This window comes from Hyperolius riggenbachi, chromosome 1 (genome assembly GCF_040937935.1).
Source record: "Hyperolius riggenbachi isolate aHypRig1 chromosome 1, aHypRig1.pri, whole genome shotgun sequence".
Taxonomy (NCBI): Eukaryota; Metazoa; Chordata; class Amphibia; order Anura; family Hyperoliidae; genus Hyperolius; species Hyperolius riggenbachi.
In genome coordinates, this window is record NC_090646.1 from 307,559,191 (window position 1) to 307,575,983 (window position 16,793).

General features: G+C 46.4%; 1 protein-coding gene across 1 annotated transcript in view; it reads right to left on the reverse strand.

The window, feature by feature from the left end:
- Positions 1 to 1,689: 1,689 nt before the first annotated feature.
- The window catches only part of YJU2 (YJU2 splicing factor homolog), a 282,458-nt gene continuing 267,354 nt past the window's right edge, over positions 1,690 to 16,793 (reverse strand). Inside the window, exon 7 of the mRNA XM_068233936.1 lies at positions 1,690 to 2,164. Within this exon, the coding sequence (XP_068090037.1) occupies positions 2,070 to 2,164 (95 nt within the window). The 3' untranslated portion in view covers positions 1,690 to 2,069. The remainder of the gene's footprint in view (positions 2,165 to 16,793) is intronic.

A 16,793-nucleotide genomic window follows, 5' to 3' on the forward strand; every position in this document is an offset into this window, starting at 1 on the left:
CTTTTTAATCCTGCAGACTGAAGATCGGGCTGGAGATGGATGTGGCAGGAGATCGGGGCTGGAGATGGATGCGGCGCCTGTCCTGCCAGGGGGCTGTGGAGATCCTGATCGGTACCAGCTCTTGCCCGTATCATGTGACCTGCTGGGTATCGGCTCCTGCCTGCTTGGATCAGCGGGGCTGTGGACCAGGGGACTGTGGAGGTCGCCATCGGTACCGGCTCCTGCTGCATCATGTGACCTGCCGAATATCGGCTCCTGCGTGAGCTGCCTGCTGGATCAGCGCGCACTGTGCACGTGACCTGACAACCCAGGAACGGCTCTGCCCGGATCGCGTGGTTTGCCTGCTGGGTACAGCGCACACTCTCTCACATGAATACCCAGGAAACGGCTCCTGCCCGCATCGGTGATCTGCCTGCTGGATGAGCTGAGGACAGCACGCGTCAAGTGACCACCCGCTGGAGCATGTCACTGGATAGGTGAGAGGGGCCTCTCATTGCAGTACAGTAATTGTAGTGCAGTGTGATGGTAGCTAGTGCAGTGTTGTGTAGCTGCGATTGTAACTCGTGTAGTGTAGCTGTGATTGTAGGTGTGAGCATAGCTGGCAGTGTAGCTGGTAGTGCAGTGAGTGAGTGTAGCTCTGAGTGTAGTTGGGTGTGTAGTGAGTGTAGCTTGGTGGGCAGCAAGGGTTAGAGTAGCTGGGCAGTGTACCTTAGATAGGGACAGTTTGGGGGGTAAAGGTCCATAAGGCGCCCCTGCACCGTAGAAGCACCAGGTTTAGTATTTTTTTTCTCCCCCCCCAATTTTTTCCCTCTAAACCTAGGTGCGTCTTATAGTCCGGAGCGTCTTATAGTCCGAAAAACACAGTAAGTTATCTGGCTTCCCCCTAAATTGTCCCTAGATTATGATAGATGCACTAAACGATACATACATAGATACATGACTATGGTAGGGAATAGATTGTGAGCCCCTCTGAGGGACAGTTAGTGACAAGACAATATGCTGTGTACAGCGCTGCGTAATGTCGGCACTATATAAATACTTAACTAAATAAGGGGACAGAGGGAAGCACAAAGGGGGACATAAGGAGGCACAGAGGGATGAACACAGAGCCAGATCATCCTCAAGGCAACTAAGGCAGGTGCCTAGGGCCTGGAGAGAGTCTAAGGGCCTGGGTTTATGCTAACCCCCAACAAATCTTGCAAAAAGGTGTCACAATTAGAAAGAGGCACAAAGGGAGACAGAAGGAGGCACAGGGGGACAGAGGAACACAAACGGGGCAGAGGTGGCACAGGGGGACTGAAGGTGGCACAGGGGGACTGAAGGTGGCACAGGGGGGCTGAAGGTGGCGCAAGGAGACAGAAGGAGGTAAAAACACCTTTGGGGGGCATGGCTTTGTTTGGTGGGTGGGGCTTAATCAGGGGAATGGAGCCCCCCAGGACCAATGGCACTCCAGGCAGTGGTCTGTACTGCCTATGCCTAAAAACACCCCTGCAGTGATGTATCAAGACATTAGGGTGATAGAAATGGTGGCCCTGATGCCTGTATATGGGGAGCAGCAGCAAGATAGCAAGGCCTCAAAGATGCAGTTTTACTGTGCAGTGAATTTTATCCCAGGGTGCTAAATCCACTTTTGCTACAATAAAAAAAAAAATAGTTTACATTTATGAGCCATAAGACTTTACAAACATATTTGCCAAGTGAATTAAGTTTATTTACAAAATAATCTTTATATTCTTCTGTATGTTGTGTACAAATGACAATCTTGAAATGCTTGCTTGCTTTCTGAAACATTCATAAGTTTAAGCATATACTGTATTATATAATTATATGTACGTCTATAGTTTAATTTCAAACACTGAGCATCAGAAACCCTATATATACAGTGTAATTATTTTCACCCATTTTCTATAAAGTTTCCATCAAGAAACTGAAGTGTAATTCTAGAACAGCACATTCTCTGTATACATACAATGTCATACGAGCACTGGAAATAGTTCCACAAAACAGCTGTAATAAAGTTTGGTGCTAGGGACTTCCAGGTGTTTCACACGTGTCCTAGTATTTTTATTCTAATCACTGCCTTCACTATCAGAGTATATCCCCAGAAATGTCAGAGAGTTGGATCCTGAAGTTTGTGATGCAGTCTGAATATCCGTTGAATTACCTATAACATATAAAAATAAAAACAGTCAAAATAAAGTATGCACATTTATCTCTAGGTAAAACAGCATGTAAAAACAGGTAAAACCAGAATACTATGAAAAGCAGCTGAATAGTACTAGGTTCAGGTCTGACATAGGAAACCAAAGTTTAAATCCTGGATGGAACCAGAGCCTAACAAGTATTAAAGTATTATCCGTACCCACCACATGATTTTGTGGACGATTTTTCCAGCAGATTTTTTGAGCGGAGATCGGTTGTTTCCGTGATCTCGCAACCTGGGTACAGATGCGCAATCACTTGAACAATGCCGATAACGACCATCACGATGGATGGGACCTTTAACCACTTCAGCCTTCAGTGTTTTTTCACCTTATGCATCAGAGCAACTTTCAACTCCCATTCATTCGCTTTATCACCTTATCACTAAACTAAATTATCTACGTCTTGTTTTTTCGGCCACCAATTAGGCTTTCTTTGGGTGGTACATTTTGCTAAGAATTATTATTGTATTCTAAATGCATTTTAATAGCAACATTAAGAAACAAATTTAAAAAATTTATTATTTCTTAGTTTTCGGCCATTATAGTTTTAACCATAATTAAAACCCATTTACTTTATTTGCCCATTTGTCCCAGTTATTACACCATTTAAAGGATTTCCCTATCACAATGTATAGTGGCAATATTCTATTTGGAAATAAATGTGCATTTTTTCAGTTTTGCACACATCACTATTTACAAGCTCATAATTTAAAAAAATAATAGTAATATTTCCTCTTGACATGCATATTTAAAAAAAATTCAGACCCCAAAGGTTACTATTTATGTTTTTCTTTTTTTTATAAAAACTTAATAAAAAATATATAAAAATGTGTGAGTATGTTTATTAAAAAAAAAATTATATAGGTGTAATTTTACTATTTGGCCACAAGATGGCCTCAGTCTTTTTTTTGGCATCCTGTAAGTGTAGTATTTAGTTTCAAAGATTTTTATTGAACAAGATGTTCATTTTTACAAAAATAATGCTTTCAACCACTTAAAGGAATACTTAAGTCAAAATCAAAAAATGATTTTTACTCACCTGGGGCATCCCTCAGCCCCCTGAAGCTGTATGGTGCCCTAGCAGCCTGGCTCCGACCCTCTATGCTGCTATAGTGTATAACATATACTCTATAGCAGCATAGAGGGTGATATAGCGGCTGGGAACGCAGAAAATCACTCGCATTCCCAGCCTGTCGGCGGCTGTCGCCGAACCCGGAAGTAGCCGCCGGCGGGGACAGGAGGATCAGAGCAAGGCTGCGAGGCCACCATACAGCTTCAGGGGGTTGAGGGATGCCCCAGGTGAGTAAAAATCATTTTTTGATTTTGACTTAAGTATTCCTTTAAGGACTGCAGTCTTAAAACCCCTTAAAGGGATACTGTAGGGGGGTCGGGTGAAAATGAGTTGAACTTACCCGGGGCTTCTAATGGTCCCCCGCAGACATCCTGTGCCCACGCAGCCACACCCCAACGCTCCGGCCCCGCCTCTAGATCACTTCTAGAATTTCAGACTTTAAAGTCTGAAAACCACTGCGCCTGCGTTGCCATGTCCTTGCTTCCCCTGATGTCCTCAGGAGCGCATGGTGCAGACACAGAGCATACTGGGCCTGCACAGTACCCTCCTGGTGACAGTGGTTTTCAGACTTCAAAGTCTGAAATTCCAGAAGTGAACCAGAGGCGGGACCGGAGCGTTGGGGAGTGGCTGCGCAGGCACAGGATGTCTGTGGGGGACCATTAGAAGCCCCGGGTAACTTCAACTCATTTTCCCCCAACCCCCTACAGTATTCCTTTAACCACTTGAGGACCTAGGGCTTTCTACCCCTTAACGACCGGCCACTTTTTTTCCATTCAGACCACTGCAGCTTTCACGGTTTATTGCTCGCTCATACAACCTACCACCTAAATAAATTTTGGCTCCTTTTCTTGTCACTAATAAAGCTTTCTTTTGGTGCTATTTGATTGCTCCTGCGATTTTTACTTTTTATTATATTCATCAAAAAAGACATGAATTTTGGCAAAAAAAATGATTTTTTTAACTTTCTGTGCTGACATTTTTCAAATAAAGTAAAATTTCTGTATACATGCAGCGCAAAAAATGTGGACAAACATGTTTTTGATAAAAAAAAACCCATTCAGTGTATATTTATTGGTTTGGGTAAAAGTTATAGCGTTTACAAACTATGGTGCAAAAAGTGAATGTTCCCATTTTCAAGCATCTCTGACTTTTCTGACCCCCTGTCATGTTTCATGAGGGGCTAGAATTCCAGGATAGTATAAATACCCCCCAAATGACCCCATTTTGGAAAGAAGACATCTCAAAGTATTCACTGAGAGGCATAGTGAGTTCATAGAAGATATTATTTTTTGTCACAAGTAAGCGGAAAATGACACTTTGTGAGAAAAAAAAAAAAAAAGTTTCCATTTCTTCTAACTTGCGACAAAAAAAAAATGAAATCTGCCACGGACTCACCATGCCCCTCTCTGAATACCTTGAAGGGTCTACTTTCCAAAATGGGGTCATTTGTGGGGTGTGTTGACATTTTGGGGGGTGCTAAATTGTAAGCACCCCTGTAAAGCCTAAAGGTGCTCATTGGACTTTGGACCCCCAGTTAGGCTGCAAAAAAGTGCCACACATGTGGTATTGTCGTACTCAGGAGAAGTAGTATAATGTGTTTTGGGGTGTATTTTTACACATACCCATGCTGGGTGGGAGAAATATCTCTGTAAATGACAATTTGTTAATTATTTTTACACACAATTGTCCATTTACAGAGATCTTTCTCCCACTCAGCATGGGTATGTGTAAAAATACACCACAAAACACATTATACTACTTCTCCTGAGTACGGCGATACCACATGTGTGGCACATGTGGTAGAAAAAAGACACCCCAAGGTATTCCGTTAGGAGTATGGTGAGTTCATAGAAGATTTTATTTTTTGTCAAAAGTTAGCGGAAAATGACACTTTGTGAAAAAACACAATTAAAATCAATTTCCGCTAACTTGTGACAAAAAATAAAATCTTCTATGAACTCGCCATACTACTAACGGAATACCTTGGGGTGTCTTCTTTCTAAAATGGGGTCATTTGTGGGGTTCCTATACTGCCCTGGCATTTAAGGGGCCCTAAACCGTGAGGAGTAGTCTTGAAACGAAATTTCTCAAAATGACCTGTGAAATCCTAAAGGTACTCATTGGACTTTGGGCCCTTTAGTGCAGTTAGGGTGCAAAAAAGTGCCACACATGTGGTATCGCCATACTCGGGAGAAGTAGTACAATGTGTTTTGGGGTGTATTTTTACACATACCCATGCTGGGTGGGAGAAATACCTCTGTAAATGGACAATTGTGTGTAAAAAAATCTAAAGATTGTCATTTACAGAGGTATTTCTCCCACCCAGCATGGGTATGTGTAAAAATACACCCCAAAACACATTATACTACTTCTCCCGAGTACGGCGATACCACATGTGTGGCACTTTTTTGCACCCTAACTGCACTAAGGGGCCCAAAGTCCAATGAGTACCTTTAGGATTTCACAGGTCATTTTTGTTTCAAGACTACTCCTCGCGGTTTAGGGCCCCTAAAATGCCAGGGCAGTATAGGAACCCCACTAATGACCCCATTTTAGAAAGAAGACACCCCAAGGTATTCCGTTAGGAGTATGGTGAGTTCATAGAAGTTTTTATTTTTTTGTCACAAGTTAGCGGAAATTGATTTTAATAGTTTTTTTTCACAAAGTGTCATTTTCCGCTAACTTGTGACAAAAAATAAAATCTTCTATGAACTCACCATACTCCGTACGGAATACCTTTGGGTGTCTTCTTTCTAGAATGGGGTCATTTGTGGGGTTCCTATACTGCCCTGGCATTTTAGGGGCCCTAAACCGTGAGGAGTAGTCTTGAAACCAAATGTCGCAAAATGACCTGTGAAATCCTAAAGGTACTCATTGGACTTTGGGCCCCTTAGCGTACTTAGGGTGTAAAAAAGTGCCACACGTGGTACCGCCTGTCAGGAACCGGCCCGCGGCACGCCTGCGTATACGGTTCCCGACTGCGGGTTTGACCAGATTGAGAGGGGAAGCAGCCTTAGTCAAGCTAAAACAAGGCTGGGACCCCTCAGAACACCTCTCACTGCCACCACTAGTGGTTTGCTAGACACTTCCACTCTGCTGTCGAGTCCTCAGCGCGCACTCCGCGGTTTCGTATTTGGGTCAGCTTCGCGCTTAGGCCAAATACGGGAACGCCACGCACCCACACACAAACACAGTTGCAATCTTACACTGTCGTGAAGCAAAGACCCACTAACAGTCGTTCCGAACGATACTGTTAGCCACTCTGCTGTCGCTACTCGCACTGGCGTTGTTCGTACGTTGGGTCAGCTGCGCGCTTAGGCCAACGTATGACAAACGCCCCCACACACAATGCAATTACAATTTCATACGGTAGTGTTGCTCAAGCGTACAATTAGGCATGAACTTATACACGGTTACACTTCAGTCTCTTCTAGGCTATGAGTGTTAGTTTAGTACGGCAGAAGTCAAACTTATTAAATAATAATTTAATATTCTAGAAAAACATAGAACAATGCAGAACTTAATATATACAACAAGATTACAAAAAACAAAGTAAAAATAGTTACAAGATAAAAGTTACAAAGATAACACACACGGATATTTGCGTAAAATAAAAATGGGGATTAAAAAAAACGTTACCAACTTGAAGGTCTCAAAGTTGTCGGCAGGAGCATGCCGCTTGTTCGACCGGAAGTCGAGATCGACTCTAGCTATGCGCTAACTCCCAGAGCAGATGGTCACTAGGCATTTGCCTCTGCTTTTTATACTCTGAGCTACGCCTGGAGGCTGCAACTTACTTGGGGAGGGGAGGAACTAGGTTTTAATTAAATCTCAGACATATTCCATTTCCAGGTAAAAGTCTACTATACATCAAAGATTGTGAAGTTAGGCTTTCAACTCCAGGTGAAAACTTGATTAAGGCGTTTTCCTGTCTCCGTTCTCAGACATAAATGGGATTTCCAGAGATCCACATACATGAAAAGGGTACTATAGCACACACACAAAACAAAAGACTTCCTTCACTTCCAATCTCCCCAGGTTACAGGTGACAATTGATTAAGGCTTTCACATTGCAGCAGGATGTCCTGTGTGATAGGTGACTGGTCGTATTCACTGAAGACCTCTTTAGATGCAAATGTAGGTCTAGTGACCCACCCACACAAATACAGGAACAGTCAATGAATCTAGCCTGCATCTCTACACCTTTGACATACCACAGCAGATATAAAAATGGGAAAATGAAAATATATTACTGTATTATCCTTAACAGCATCAGCACCCCAATATATCTCCACACCTCCGCCGTTAACTTGGTGCAAGGCAGACGATCTTCCCAGATCATCCTGCCAGCACCTACACTGTTGGTTCTGCTTGACGGGACAGCCCGTCCGCATTCCCATGATTGCTCCCCTTCCAGATGGCGCTGGCAGGTGAATCTAACGCATCATCCTGCCAAAGCCTACATTGACGGCCTGGCCGGGTGGGGTAACCCTTTAGCATCCTCAGGAGGGTTCCCCACCTGTCAGTTAGCTCCAAGCTACACAACTGGAAAGCTAGGTCAGGTTGCTGCAATGTGTCGTTGCCCTTGGCAACCTGACGTAACCAACCAGGGGAATGTGAGTCAGTGACAACCGTGAATTGGCGACCATAGAGACAGTGCTGCAGCTGGGGAAGGGTTCCAACCGTCGCTACACGCACTCTCTCTATAGTGGCAGGAGTTATCTCTCGGTCCCTGTGGGGAACGAGTATCTGCCGGTCTGCCTCCTCCACTTCGGACAGCTCAGAGGGAATAACTTCCCAGGACCCTCTCAGCCCGCCCCTCCCAGCTGGTGACCTGCTGGCTAGCCCACTGAGCTCTTCCAGGCTGCTGTCAAATCGAACAGCCCCAGAGAGCTCAGTGCTGCCTGTCACACATTCCAGGAAGGCTGCAGACGGAGAGGCTCCTGGGCCCTCCGGGCCAGGTTCCGGATTGGATGTGGCTGACCCAGCAACATTTGCCACTTCGGTGGACAGTCCCTGTGCTGCAGACCCGCTAGCGTTGCGGGTTACCACTGCAGCTGAGGGAGCGTCCACATTACACGTATCATAAACCACATCACCTTTGGTCTTAAAAACATCGGAAGGGGGAAGACCCGGCCTGGCGCCGTCTGCCCCTTCAGTGGGCAATCCATCTGCTGCAGCCCAGCGACCATTGCTGGTTACTCCTGCAGCCGACGGAGTGTCCATAGGACAAGCATCATTATGTAGCACAACACATATGATATCAACATTATCCGTCTTATACATATTGACATTTAGAACATCACATAAAACATCCACATTATCTGTATCATTACACACATTGCTACTCAGCACTTCACAATTATCATCAACAGTTCCTGCATCGATCGCCTCGATAGTCCGGGCGTCATAAATGACATCATCAGTTTCTGCATTCTCTGTATCAACATGTCCCCCTCCAGGCCTAGGCACTGGAGACTCACTAGGGCTGGCTCCTAGCACACAGTCCATAGCCCCTGGGGCCTCACCAGCACTCCCCATTTGCACAGCATTATCAGACAGTACCTTGCAAGAGTCCTGTTCTCCTGCTGGGGATGCAGGCTCCACAGGGTTTGGAGTAGGCTCATACCGGGCAACTAACCGTCCCAGGTCAGTACCCAGCAAAACGTTGGTGGGGATTTTGTCGGTTACCCCAACTTCTTTCAATCCGCTGCCGGCCCCCCAATCCAGGTGGACCAAGGCGGTGGGTATTGCTGTGGTGACACCCCCAATTCCTCTGACAGCAATCATTTTCCCAGGTACGTACTGCTCTGGGTTCACAAGCTGGGGATGTATGAGAGTCACTTCTGCTCCAGTGTCTCTCAGCCCAGTGGCAACTGTACCCCCAACCGTGACAAGCTGCAGATTCTCTGCATAGCCAGTAGCATTCCTGGTAGCACACAAAGCCATTGGGACTTCACTGGGGTTTGAGGCCTCACTGGATTTTGGGGCCTCCCTCTTCCTCTCTGGGCAAGTCGTGCTGATATGACCCACCCTGTCACATACAAAGCATTTCCGAGTGTCAGTGGTTGGTTGCCTGAATCCAGGAGACAGCGGTGCTTGCCTCCTCTGGGTGCTGGGTGAAACAGGTTTAGCCCTCTGTTCTCCTCTCCAGCTGGGCGTAGTAGTCCTCCGGGACTCAGGTGCTCTATGGGCGGTGTAGGCATCGGCCATTTCCACAGCCTCATCCACTGTCTTTGGTTCTCGATCCAGCACAAACAGCCGGACCTCAACAGGACAGGTGTGTAGGAACTGGTCTTTTATCATCAGTTCCTGCAGGGCATCAAAGGTTTCAACCGACAGTCCTTTTAACCACTGCTGGAAGGCAGTGCGCAGGTTGCAAGCATGATCCAGGTAGCTGTCATTAGGACCTCGCTGCACTGTCCTGAAACGTTTGCGATACACCTCTGGCGTGAGGTGGTATCGCGCAATAATGGCTTTCTTAATCGCCTCAAAGTCTGTTTCTTCCTCCTGGGGGAGACTCACAAACGCCTCCAGGGCCTTGCCTCTCAGCCCTGGTGTGAGGTATCTTGCCCACTGCTCACGGGGCACCCCATACTGCCGACAAGTCCTTTCAAACCCCTGTAGGAAAGTGTCTATGTCAGAGTCCTTGTCCATAGCGGGGAACTTATCCAGGGGGATTCTGTGGACTCGCTCACCTTCGCGTTCTGCGGGTCCAGCAGACCGGTTCTGCTGCTGAAGTTTAGCCAGCTCCAGCTGGTGTTGCCGTTCAGCTCTTCCCTCCTCTGCCCGGAGTCTGTCCCTCTCGGCCTGGAGTCTTTCACTCTCGGCCTGGCGTCTTTCACTCTCGGCCTGGCGTCTTTCACTCTCGGCCTGGCGTCTTTCACTCTCGGCCTGGCGTCGCCGTTCAGCTCTTCCCTCCTCTGCCTGTCGGTGCAGTAGGATCAGCTTTAGGCGCAGTTCAGGATCAGCCGAGTTCAGTAGCTGTAGATCAGCTTCCAGAGATGGCATCTCCCTGCTTGGTGGATCGTCCAGGACATCGTTTCCACTCGCATTCTGTGGCGGGAGCGATTCCTCCTCTGGCGTGTCGTGAGCTGCATCCGCTGACGTTGAAGCACGGGCTCGCTCTGCCTCATCATACTCCTCGAGCGCACGAACTAACTGCTCCTTAGTCTGGCCGCTCACCGTCTCGATGCCTTTGTGCTCACACAGGTTGAGTAGCATCTCTTTGTTTTGCCTTGCATAGCTGGATGCTTTCTGAGCCATCGTGTTGCAAAAAAGAAAAAGAAAAAAGGGGGGGAGGGAAAGCAAATACCAAGTGTGTATCTTTGAACCAAAAAAAAAAAAAAAAAAAAAACGTATATAGATTCTGCACTGAGTAGACTTCTGTAGGCTATTTGCTTCTAGCAAGCTTCCAGCCTTTAGTACTCAGAATAGCGAGCTAAACTGCGTACTAATGTACTAAACGATCCCACCACTGCCAGCCAATTATGTCAGGAACCGGCCCGCGGCACGCCTGCATATACGGTTCCCGACTGCGGGTTTGACCAGATTGAGAGGGGAAGCAGCCTTAGTCAAGCTAAAACAAGGCTGGGACCCCTCAGAACACCTCTCACTGCCACCACTAGCGGTTTGCTAGACACTTCCACTCTGCTGTCGAGTCCTCAGCGCGCACTCCGCGTTTTCGTATTTGGGTCAGCTTTGCGCTTAGGCCAAATACGGGAACGCCACGCACCCACACACAAACACAGTTGCAATCTTACACTGTCGTGAAGCAAAGACCCACTAACAGTCGTTCCGAACGATACTGTTAGCCACTCTGCTGTCGCTACTCGCACTGGCGTTGTTCGTACGTTGGGTCAGCTGCGCGCTTAGGCCAACGTATGACAAACGCCCCCACACACAATGCAATTACAATTTCATACGGTAGTGTTGCTCAAGCGTACAATTAGGCATGAACTTATACACGGTTACACTTCAGTCTCTTCTAGGCTATGAGTGTTAGTTTAGTACGGCAGAAGTCAAACTTATTAAATAATAATTTAATATTCTAGAAAAACATAGAACAATGCAGAACTTAATATATACAACAAGATTACAAAAAACAAAGTAAAAATAGTTACAAGATAAAAGTTACAAAGATAACACACACGGATATTTGCGTAAAATAAAAATGGGGATTAAAAAAAACGTTACCAACTTGAAGGTCTCAAAGTTGTCGGCAGGAGCATGCCGCTTGTTCGACCGGAAGTCGAGATCGACTCTAGCTATGCGCTAACTCCCAGAGCAGATGGTCACTAGGCATTTGCCTCTGCTTTTTATACTCTGAGCTACGCCTGGAGGCTGCAACTTACTTGGGGAGGGGAGGAACTAGGTTTTAATTAAATCTCAGACATATTCCATTTCCAGGTAAAAGTCTACTATACATCAAAGATTGTGAAGTTAGGCTTTCAACTCCAGGTGAAAACTTGATTAAGGCGTTTTCCTGTCTCCGTTCTCAGACATAAATGGGATTTCCAGAGATCCACATACATGAAAAGGGTACTATAGCACACACACAAAACAAAAGACTTCCTTCACTTCCAATCTCCCCAGGTTACAGGTGACAATTGATTAAGGCTTTCACATTGCAGCAGGATGTCCTGTGTGATAGGTGACTGGTCGTATTCACTGAAGACCTCTTTAGATGCAAATGTAGGTCTAGTGACCCACCCACACAAATACAGGAACAGTCAATGAATCTAGCCTGCATCTCTACACCTTTGACATACCACAGCAGATATAAAAATGGGAAAATGAAAATATATTACTGTATTATCCTTAACAGCATCAGCACCCCAATATATCTCCACACCGCCGTACTCAAGAGAAGTAGTATAATGCGTTTTGGGGTGTATTTTTACACATACCCATGCTAAGTGGGAGAAATATCTCTGTAAATGACAATTGTTTGATTTTTTTTACACACAATTGTCCATTTACATAGAAATTTCTCCCACCCAGCATAAGTATGTGTAAAAATACACCCCAAAACACATTATACTACTTTTCCTGAGTACGGCGGTACCACATGTGTGACACTTTTTTGCAGCCTAGGTGCGCTAAGGGGCCCAACGTCCTATTCACAGATCATTTTGAAGCATTTGTTTTCTAGACTACTCCTCGCGGTTTAGGGCCCCTAAAATGCCAGGGCAGTATAGGAACCCCACAAGTGACCCCATTTTAGAAAGAAGACACCCCAAGGTATTCCGTTAGGTGTATGGCGAGTTCATAGAAGATTTTATTTTTTGTCACAAGTTAGTGAAAAATGACACTTTGTGAAAAAAAACCAATAAAAATTAATTTCCGCTAACTTTTGACAAAAAATAAAATCTTCTATGAACTCGTCATACACCTAACAGAATACCTTGGGGTGTCTTTTTTTCTAAAATGGGGTCACTTGTGGGGTTCCTATACCGCCCTGGCATTTTACAGGCCCAAAACCGTGAGTAGTCTGGAAACCAAATGTCTCAAAATGACTGTTCAGGGGTATAAGCATCTGCAAATTTTGATGACAGGTGGTCTATGAGGGGGCGAATTTTGTGGAACCGGTCATAAGCAGGGTGGCCTTTTAGATGACAGGTTGTATTGGGCCTGATCTGATGGATAGGAGTGCTAGGGGGGTGACAGGAGGTGATTGATGGGTGTCTCAGGGGGTGGTTAGAGGGGAAAATAGATGCAATCAATGCACTGGGGAGGTGATCGGAAGGGGGTCTGAGGGGGATCTGAGGGTTTGGCCGAGTGATCAGGAGCCCACACGGGGCAAATTGGGGCCTGATCTGATGGGTAGGTGTGCTAGGGGGTGACAGGAGGTGATTGATGGGTGTCTCAAGGTGTGATTAGAGGGGGGAATAGATGCAAGCAATGCACTGGCGAGGTGATCAGGGCTGGGGTCTGAGGGCATTCTGAGGGTGTGGGCGGGTGATTGAGTGCCCTAGGGGCAGATAGGGGTCTAATCTGATAGGTAGCAGTGACAGGGGGTGATTGATGGGTAATTAGTGGGTGTTTAGGGCAGAGAATAGATGGAAACACTGCGCTTGGGTGGTGATCTGATGTCGGATCTGCGGGCGATCTATTGGTGTGGGTGGGTGATCAGTTTGCCCGCAAGGGGCAGGTTAGGGGCTGATTGATGGGTGGCAGTGACAGCGGGTGATTGATGGGTGGCAGTGACAGGGGGTGATTGATGGGTGGCAGTGACAGGGGGTGATTGATGGGTGATAGGTGATTGGCAGGTGATTGACAGGTGATCAGTGGGTTATTACAGGGAAGGACAGATGTAAATATTGCACTGGCGAATTGATAAGGGGGGGGGGGGTCTGAGGGCAATCTGAGCGTGTAGGCGGGTGATTGGGTGCCCGCAAGGGGCAGATTAGGGTCTGATCTGATGGGTAACAGTGACAGGTGGTGATAGGGGGTGATTGATGGGTAATTAGTGGGTGTTTAGAGGAGAGAATAGATGTAAACGCTGCGCTTGGGTGGTGATCTGATGTCGGATCTGCGGGCGATCTAATGGTGTGGGTGGGTGATCAGATTGCCCGCAAGGGGCAGGTTAGGGGCTGATTGTTGGGTGGCAGTGACAGGGGGTGATTGATGGGTGATAGGTGATTGGCAGGTGATTGACAGGTGATCAGTGGGTTATTACAGGGAAGGACAGATGTAATTAATGCACTGGCGAATTGATAAGGGGGGGGGGTCTGAGGGCAATCTGAGCGTGTGGGCGGGTGATTGGGTGCCCGCAAGGGGCAGATTAGGGTCTGATCTGATAGGTAACAGTGACAGGTGGTGATAGGGGGTGATTGATGGGTGATTGATGGGTAATTAGTGGGTGTTTAGAGAAGATAACAGATGTAAACGATACATTTGGGAGGTAATCTGACGGCGGGTTTGCGGGCGATCTAATGGTGTGGGTGGGTGATCAGATTGCCCGCAAGGGGCAGGTTAGGGGCTAATTGATGGGTGGCAGTGACAGGGGGTGACAGGGGGTGATTGATGGGTGATAGGTGATTGGCAGGTGATTGACAGGTGATCAGTGGGTTATTACAGGGAAGAACAGATGTAATTAATGCACTGGTGAATTGATAAGGGGGGTCAGAGGGCAATCTGAGCGTGTGGGCGGGTGATTGGGTGCCCGCAAGGGGCAGATTAGGGTCTGATCTGATAGGTAAAAGTGACAGGTGGTGATAGGGGGTGATTGATGGGTGATTGATGGGTAATTAGTGGGTGTTTAGAGGAGAGAATAGATGTAAACAATGGATTTGGGAGGTGATCTGATGTCGGATCTGTGGGCGATCTATTGGTGTGTGTGGGGGGGGGGGGTGATCAGATTGCCCGCAAGGGGCAGGTTAGGGGCTGATTGATGGGTGGCAGTGACAGGGGGTGATTGACGGGTGATTGACAGGTGACCAGGGGGATAGATGCATACAGTAAACAGGGGGGGGGGTGGTCTGGGGGGGGTGGTCTGGGGAGAATCTGAGGGGTGGGGGGTGATCAGGAGGGGGCAGGGAGCAGGAGGGGGGGATAAAAAAAAAATAGCGTTGACAGATAGTGACAGGGAGTGATTGATGGGTGATTAGGGGGGTGATTGGGTGCAAACAGGGGTCTGGGGGTTGGGCAGGGGGGGTCTGATGGGTGCTGTGGGCGATCTGGGGCAGGGGGGGGAGAAATCAGTGTGCTTGGGTGCAAACTAGGGTGGCTGCAGCCTGCCCTGGTGGTCCCTCGGACACTGGGACCACCAGGGCAGGAGGCAGCCTGTATAATACACTTTGTAAACATTACAAAGTGTATTATACACTTTGTATGCGGCGATCGCGGGGTTAACATCCCGCCGGCGCTTCCGTATAGCCGGCGGGATGTTACTGCGGGCGAGCGGTGACAGGCGCCGGCGGAGGATCGCGTCACGGATGACGCGATCGCTCCGCCCATGCCCTTAGAAGGACCGCCGCCTCTGTGGGTGAGCCGGTCCTTCAGGGCTCCACTTCCCGGCCGCCGCTGTGCGTTAGGCGGTCGGGAAGTGGTTAAGGACCAGACACTTTTTTCCATTCAGACCACTGCAGCTTTAACGGTTTATTGCTCGGTCATACAACCTACCACCTAAATTAATTTTACCTCCTTTTCTTATCACTAATACAGCTTTCTTTTGGTGCTATTTGATTGCTGCTGTGATTTTTATTTTTTATTATATTCATCAAAAAAAAGACATGAATTTTGTCAAAAAAAAAAATGATTTTTTTTTAACTTTCTGTACTGACATTTTTTCAAATAAAGTAAAATTTCTATATACATTTTTGAGCAAATGTATTGTGCTACATGTCTGATAAAAAAAAATCCAATAAGTGTATATTTATTGGTTTGGGTAAAAGTTATAGCGTTTACAAACTATGGTGCAAAAAGTGAATTTTCCCATTTTGCAGCATCTCTGACTTTTCTGAGCACCTGTCATGTTTCATGAGGTGCTAGAATTCTAGGATACTATAAATACCCCCAAATCACCCTATTTTGAAAAGAACACATCCCAAAGTATTCACTAAGAGTCATGGTAAGTTCATAGAAGATTTTATTTTTTGTCAAAAGTTAGCGGAAAATGACAGTTTGTGAAAAAAATAAAAAATAAAAAAAAAGTTTCCATTTCTGCAAACTTGTGACAAAAAAAAATGAAATCTGCCACGGACTCACCATGCCCCTCTCTGAATACTTTGGGGTGTCTACTTTCCAAAATGGGGTCATTTGTGGGGTGTTTACTGTCCTGGCATTTTGGGGGGTGCTAAATTGTAAGCACCCCTGTAAAGCCTAAAGGTGCTCATAGGACTTTGGGCCCCTTAGCGCACCCAGGCTGCAAAAAAGTGTCACACATGGTATCGCTCAGGAGATTTGACTCAGGAGAAATAGTATAATGTGTTTTGGGGTGTATTTTTACACATACCCATGCTGGGTGGGAGTCCTAAGTACCTGTTAGGAGTATGGTGAGTTCATAGAAGATTTTATTTTTTGTCACAAGTTAGCGGAAATTGATTTTTATTGTTTTTTTCCACAAAGTGTCATTTTCCACTAACTTGTGACAAAAAATTAAATCTTCTATGAACTCATCATACACCTAACGGAATACCTTGTCTTCTTTCTAAAATGGAGTCACTTGTGGGGTTCTTATACTGCCCTGGCATTTTAAGGGCCAAAAACCGTGAGGGGTAGTCTGGAAACCAAATGCCTCAAAATGACTGTTCAGGTGTATAAGCATCTGCAAATTTTGATGACAGGTGGTCTATGAGGGGCCGAACTTTTTGGAACCGGTCATAAGCAGGATGGCCTCTTAGATGACAGGTTGTATTGGCACTGAAGTGCAGGAAGCGCAGGATGTTCTCAAATCGTGACCTGGACATGGCAGCAGAGAACATGGGCATGTGATGTATTGCGTGCGTAGACCAATAAGAATGCATTACATTCTTTTTGACTAGACCCATGTTAAGGAGAAGGCCCCCAAAAAT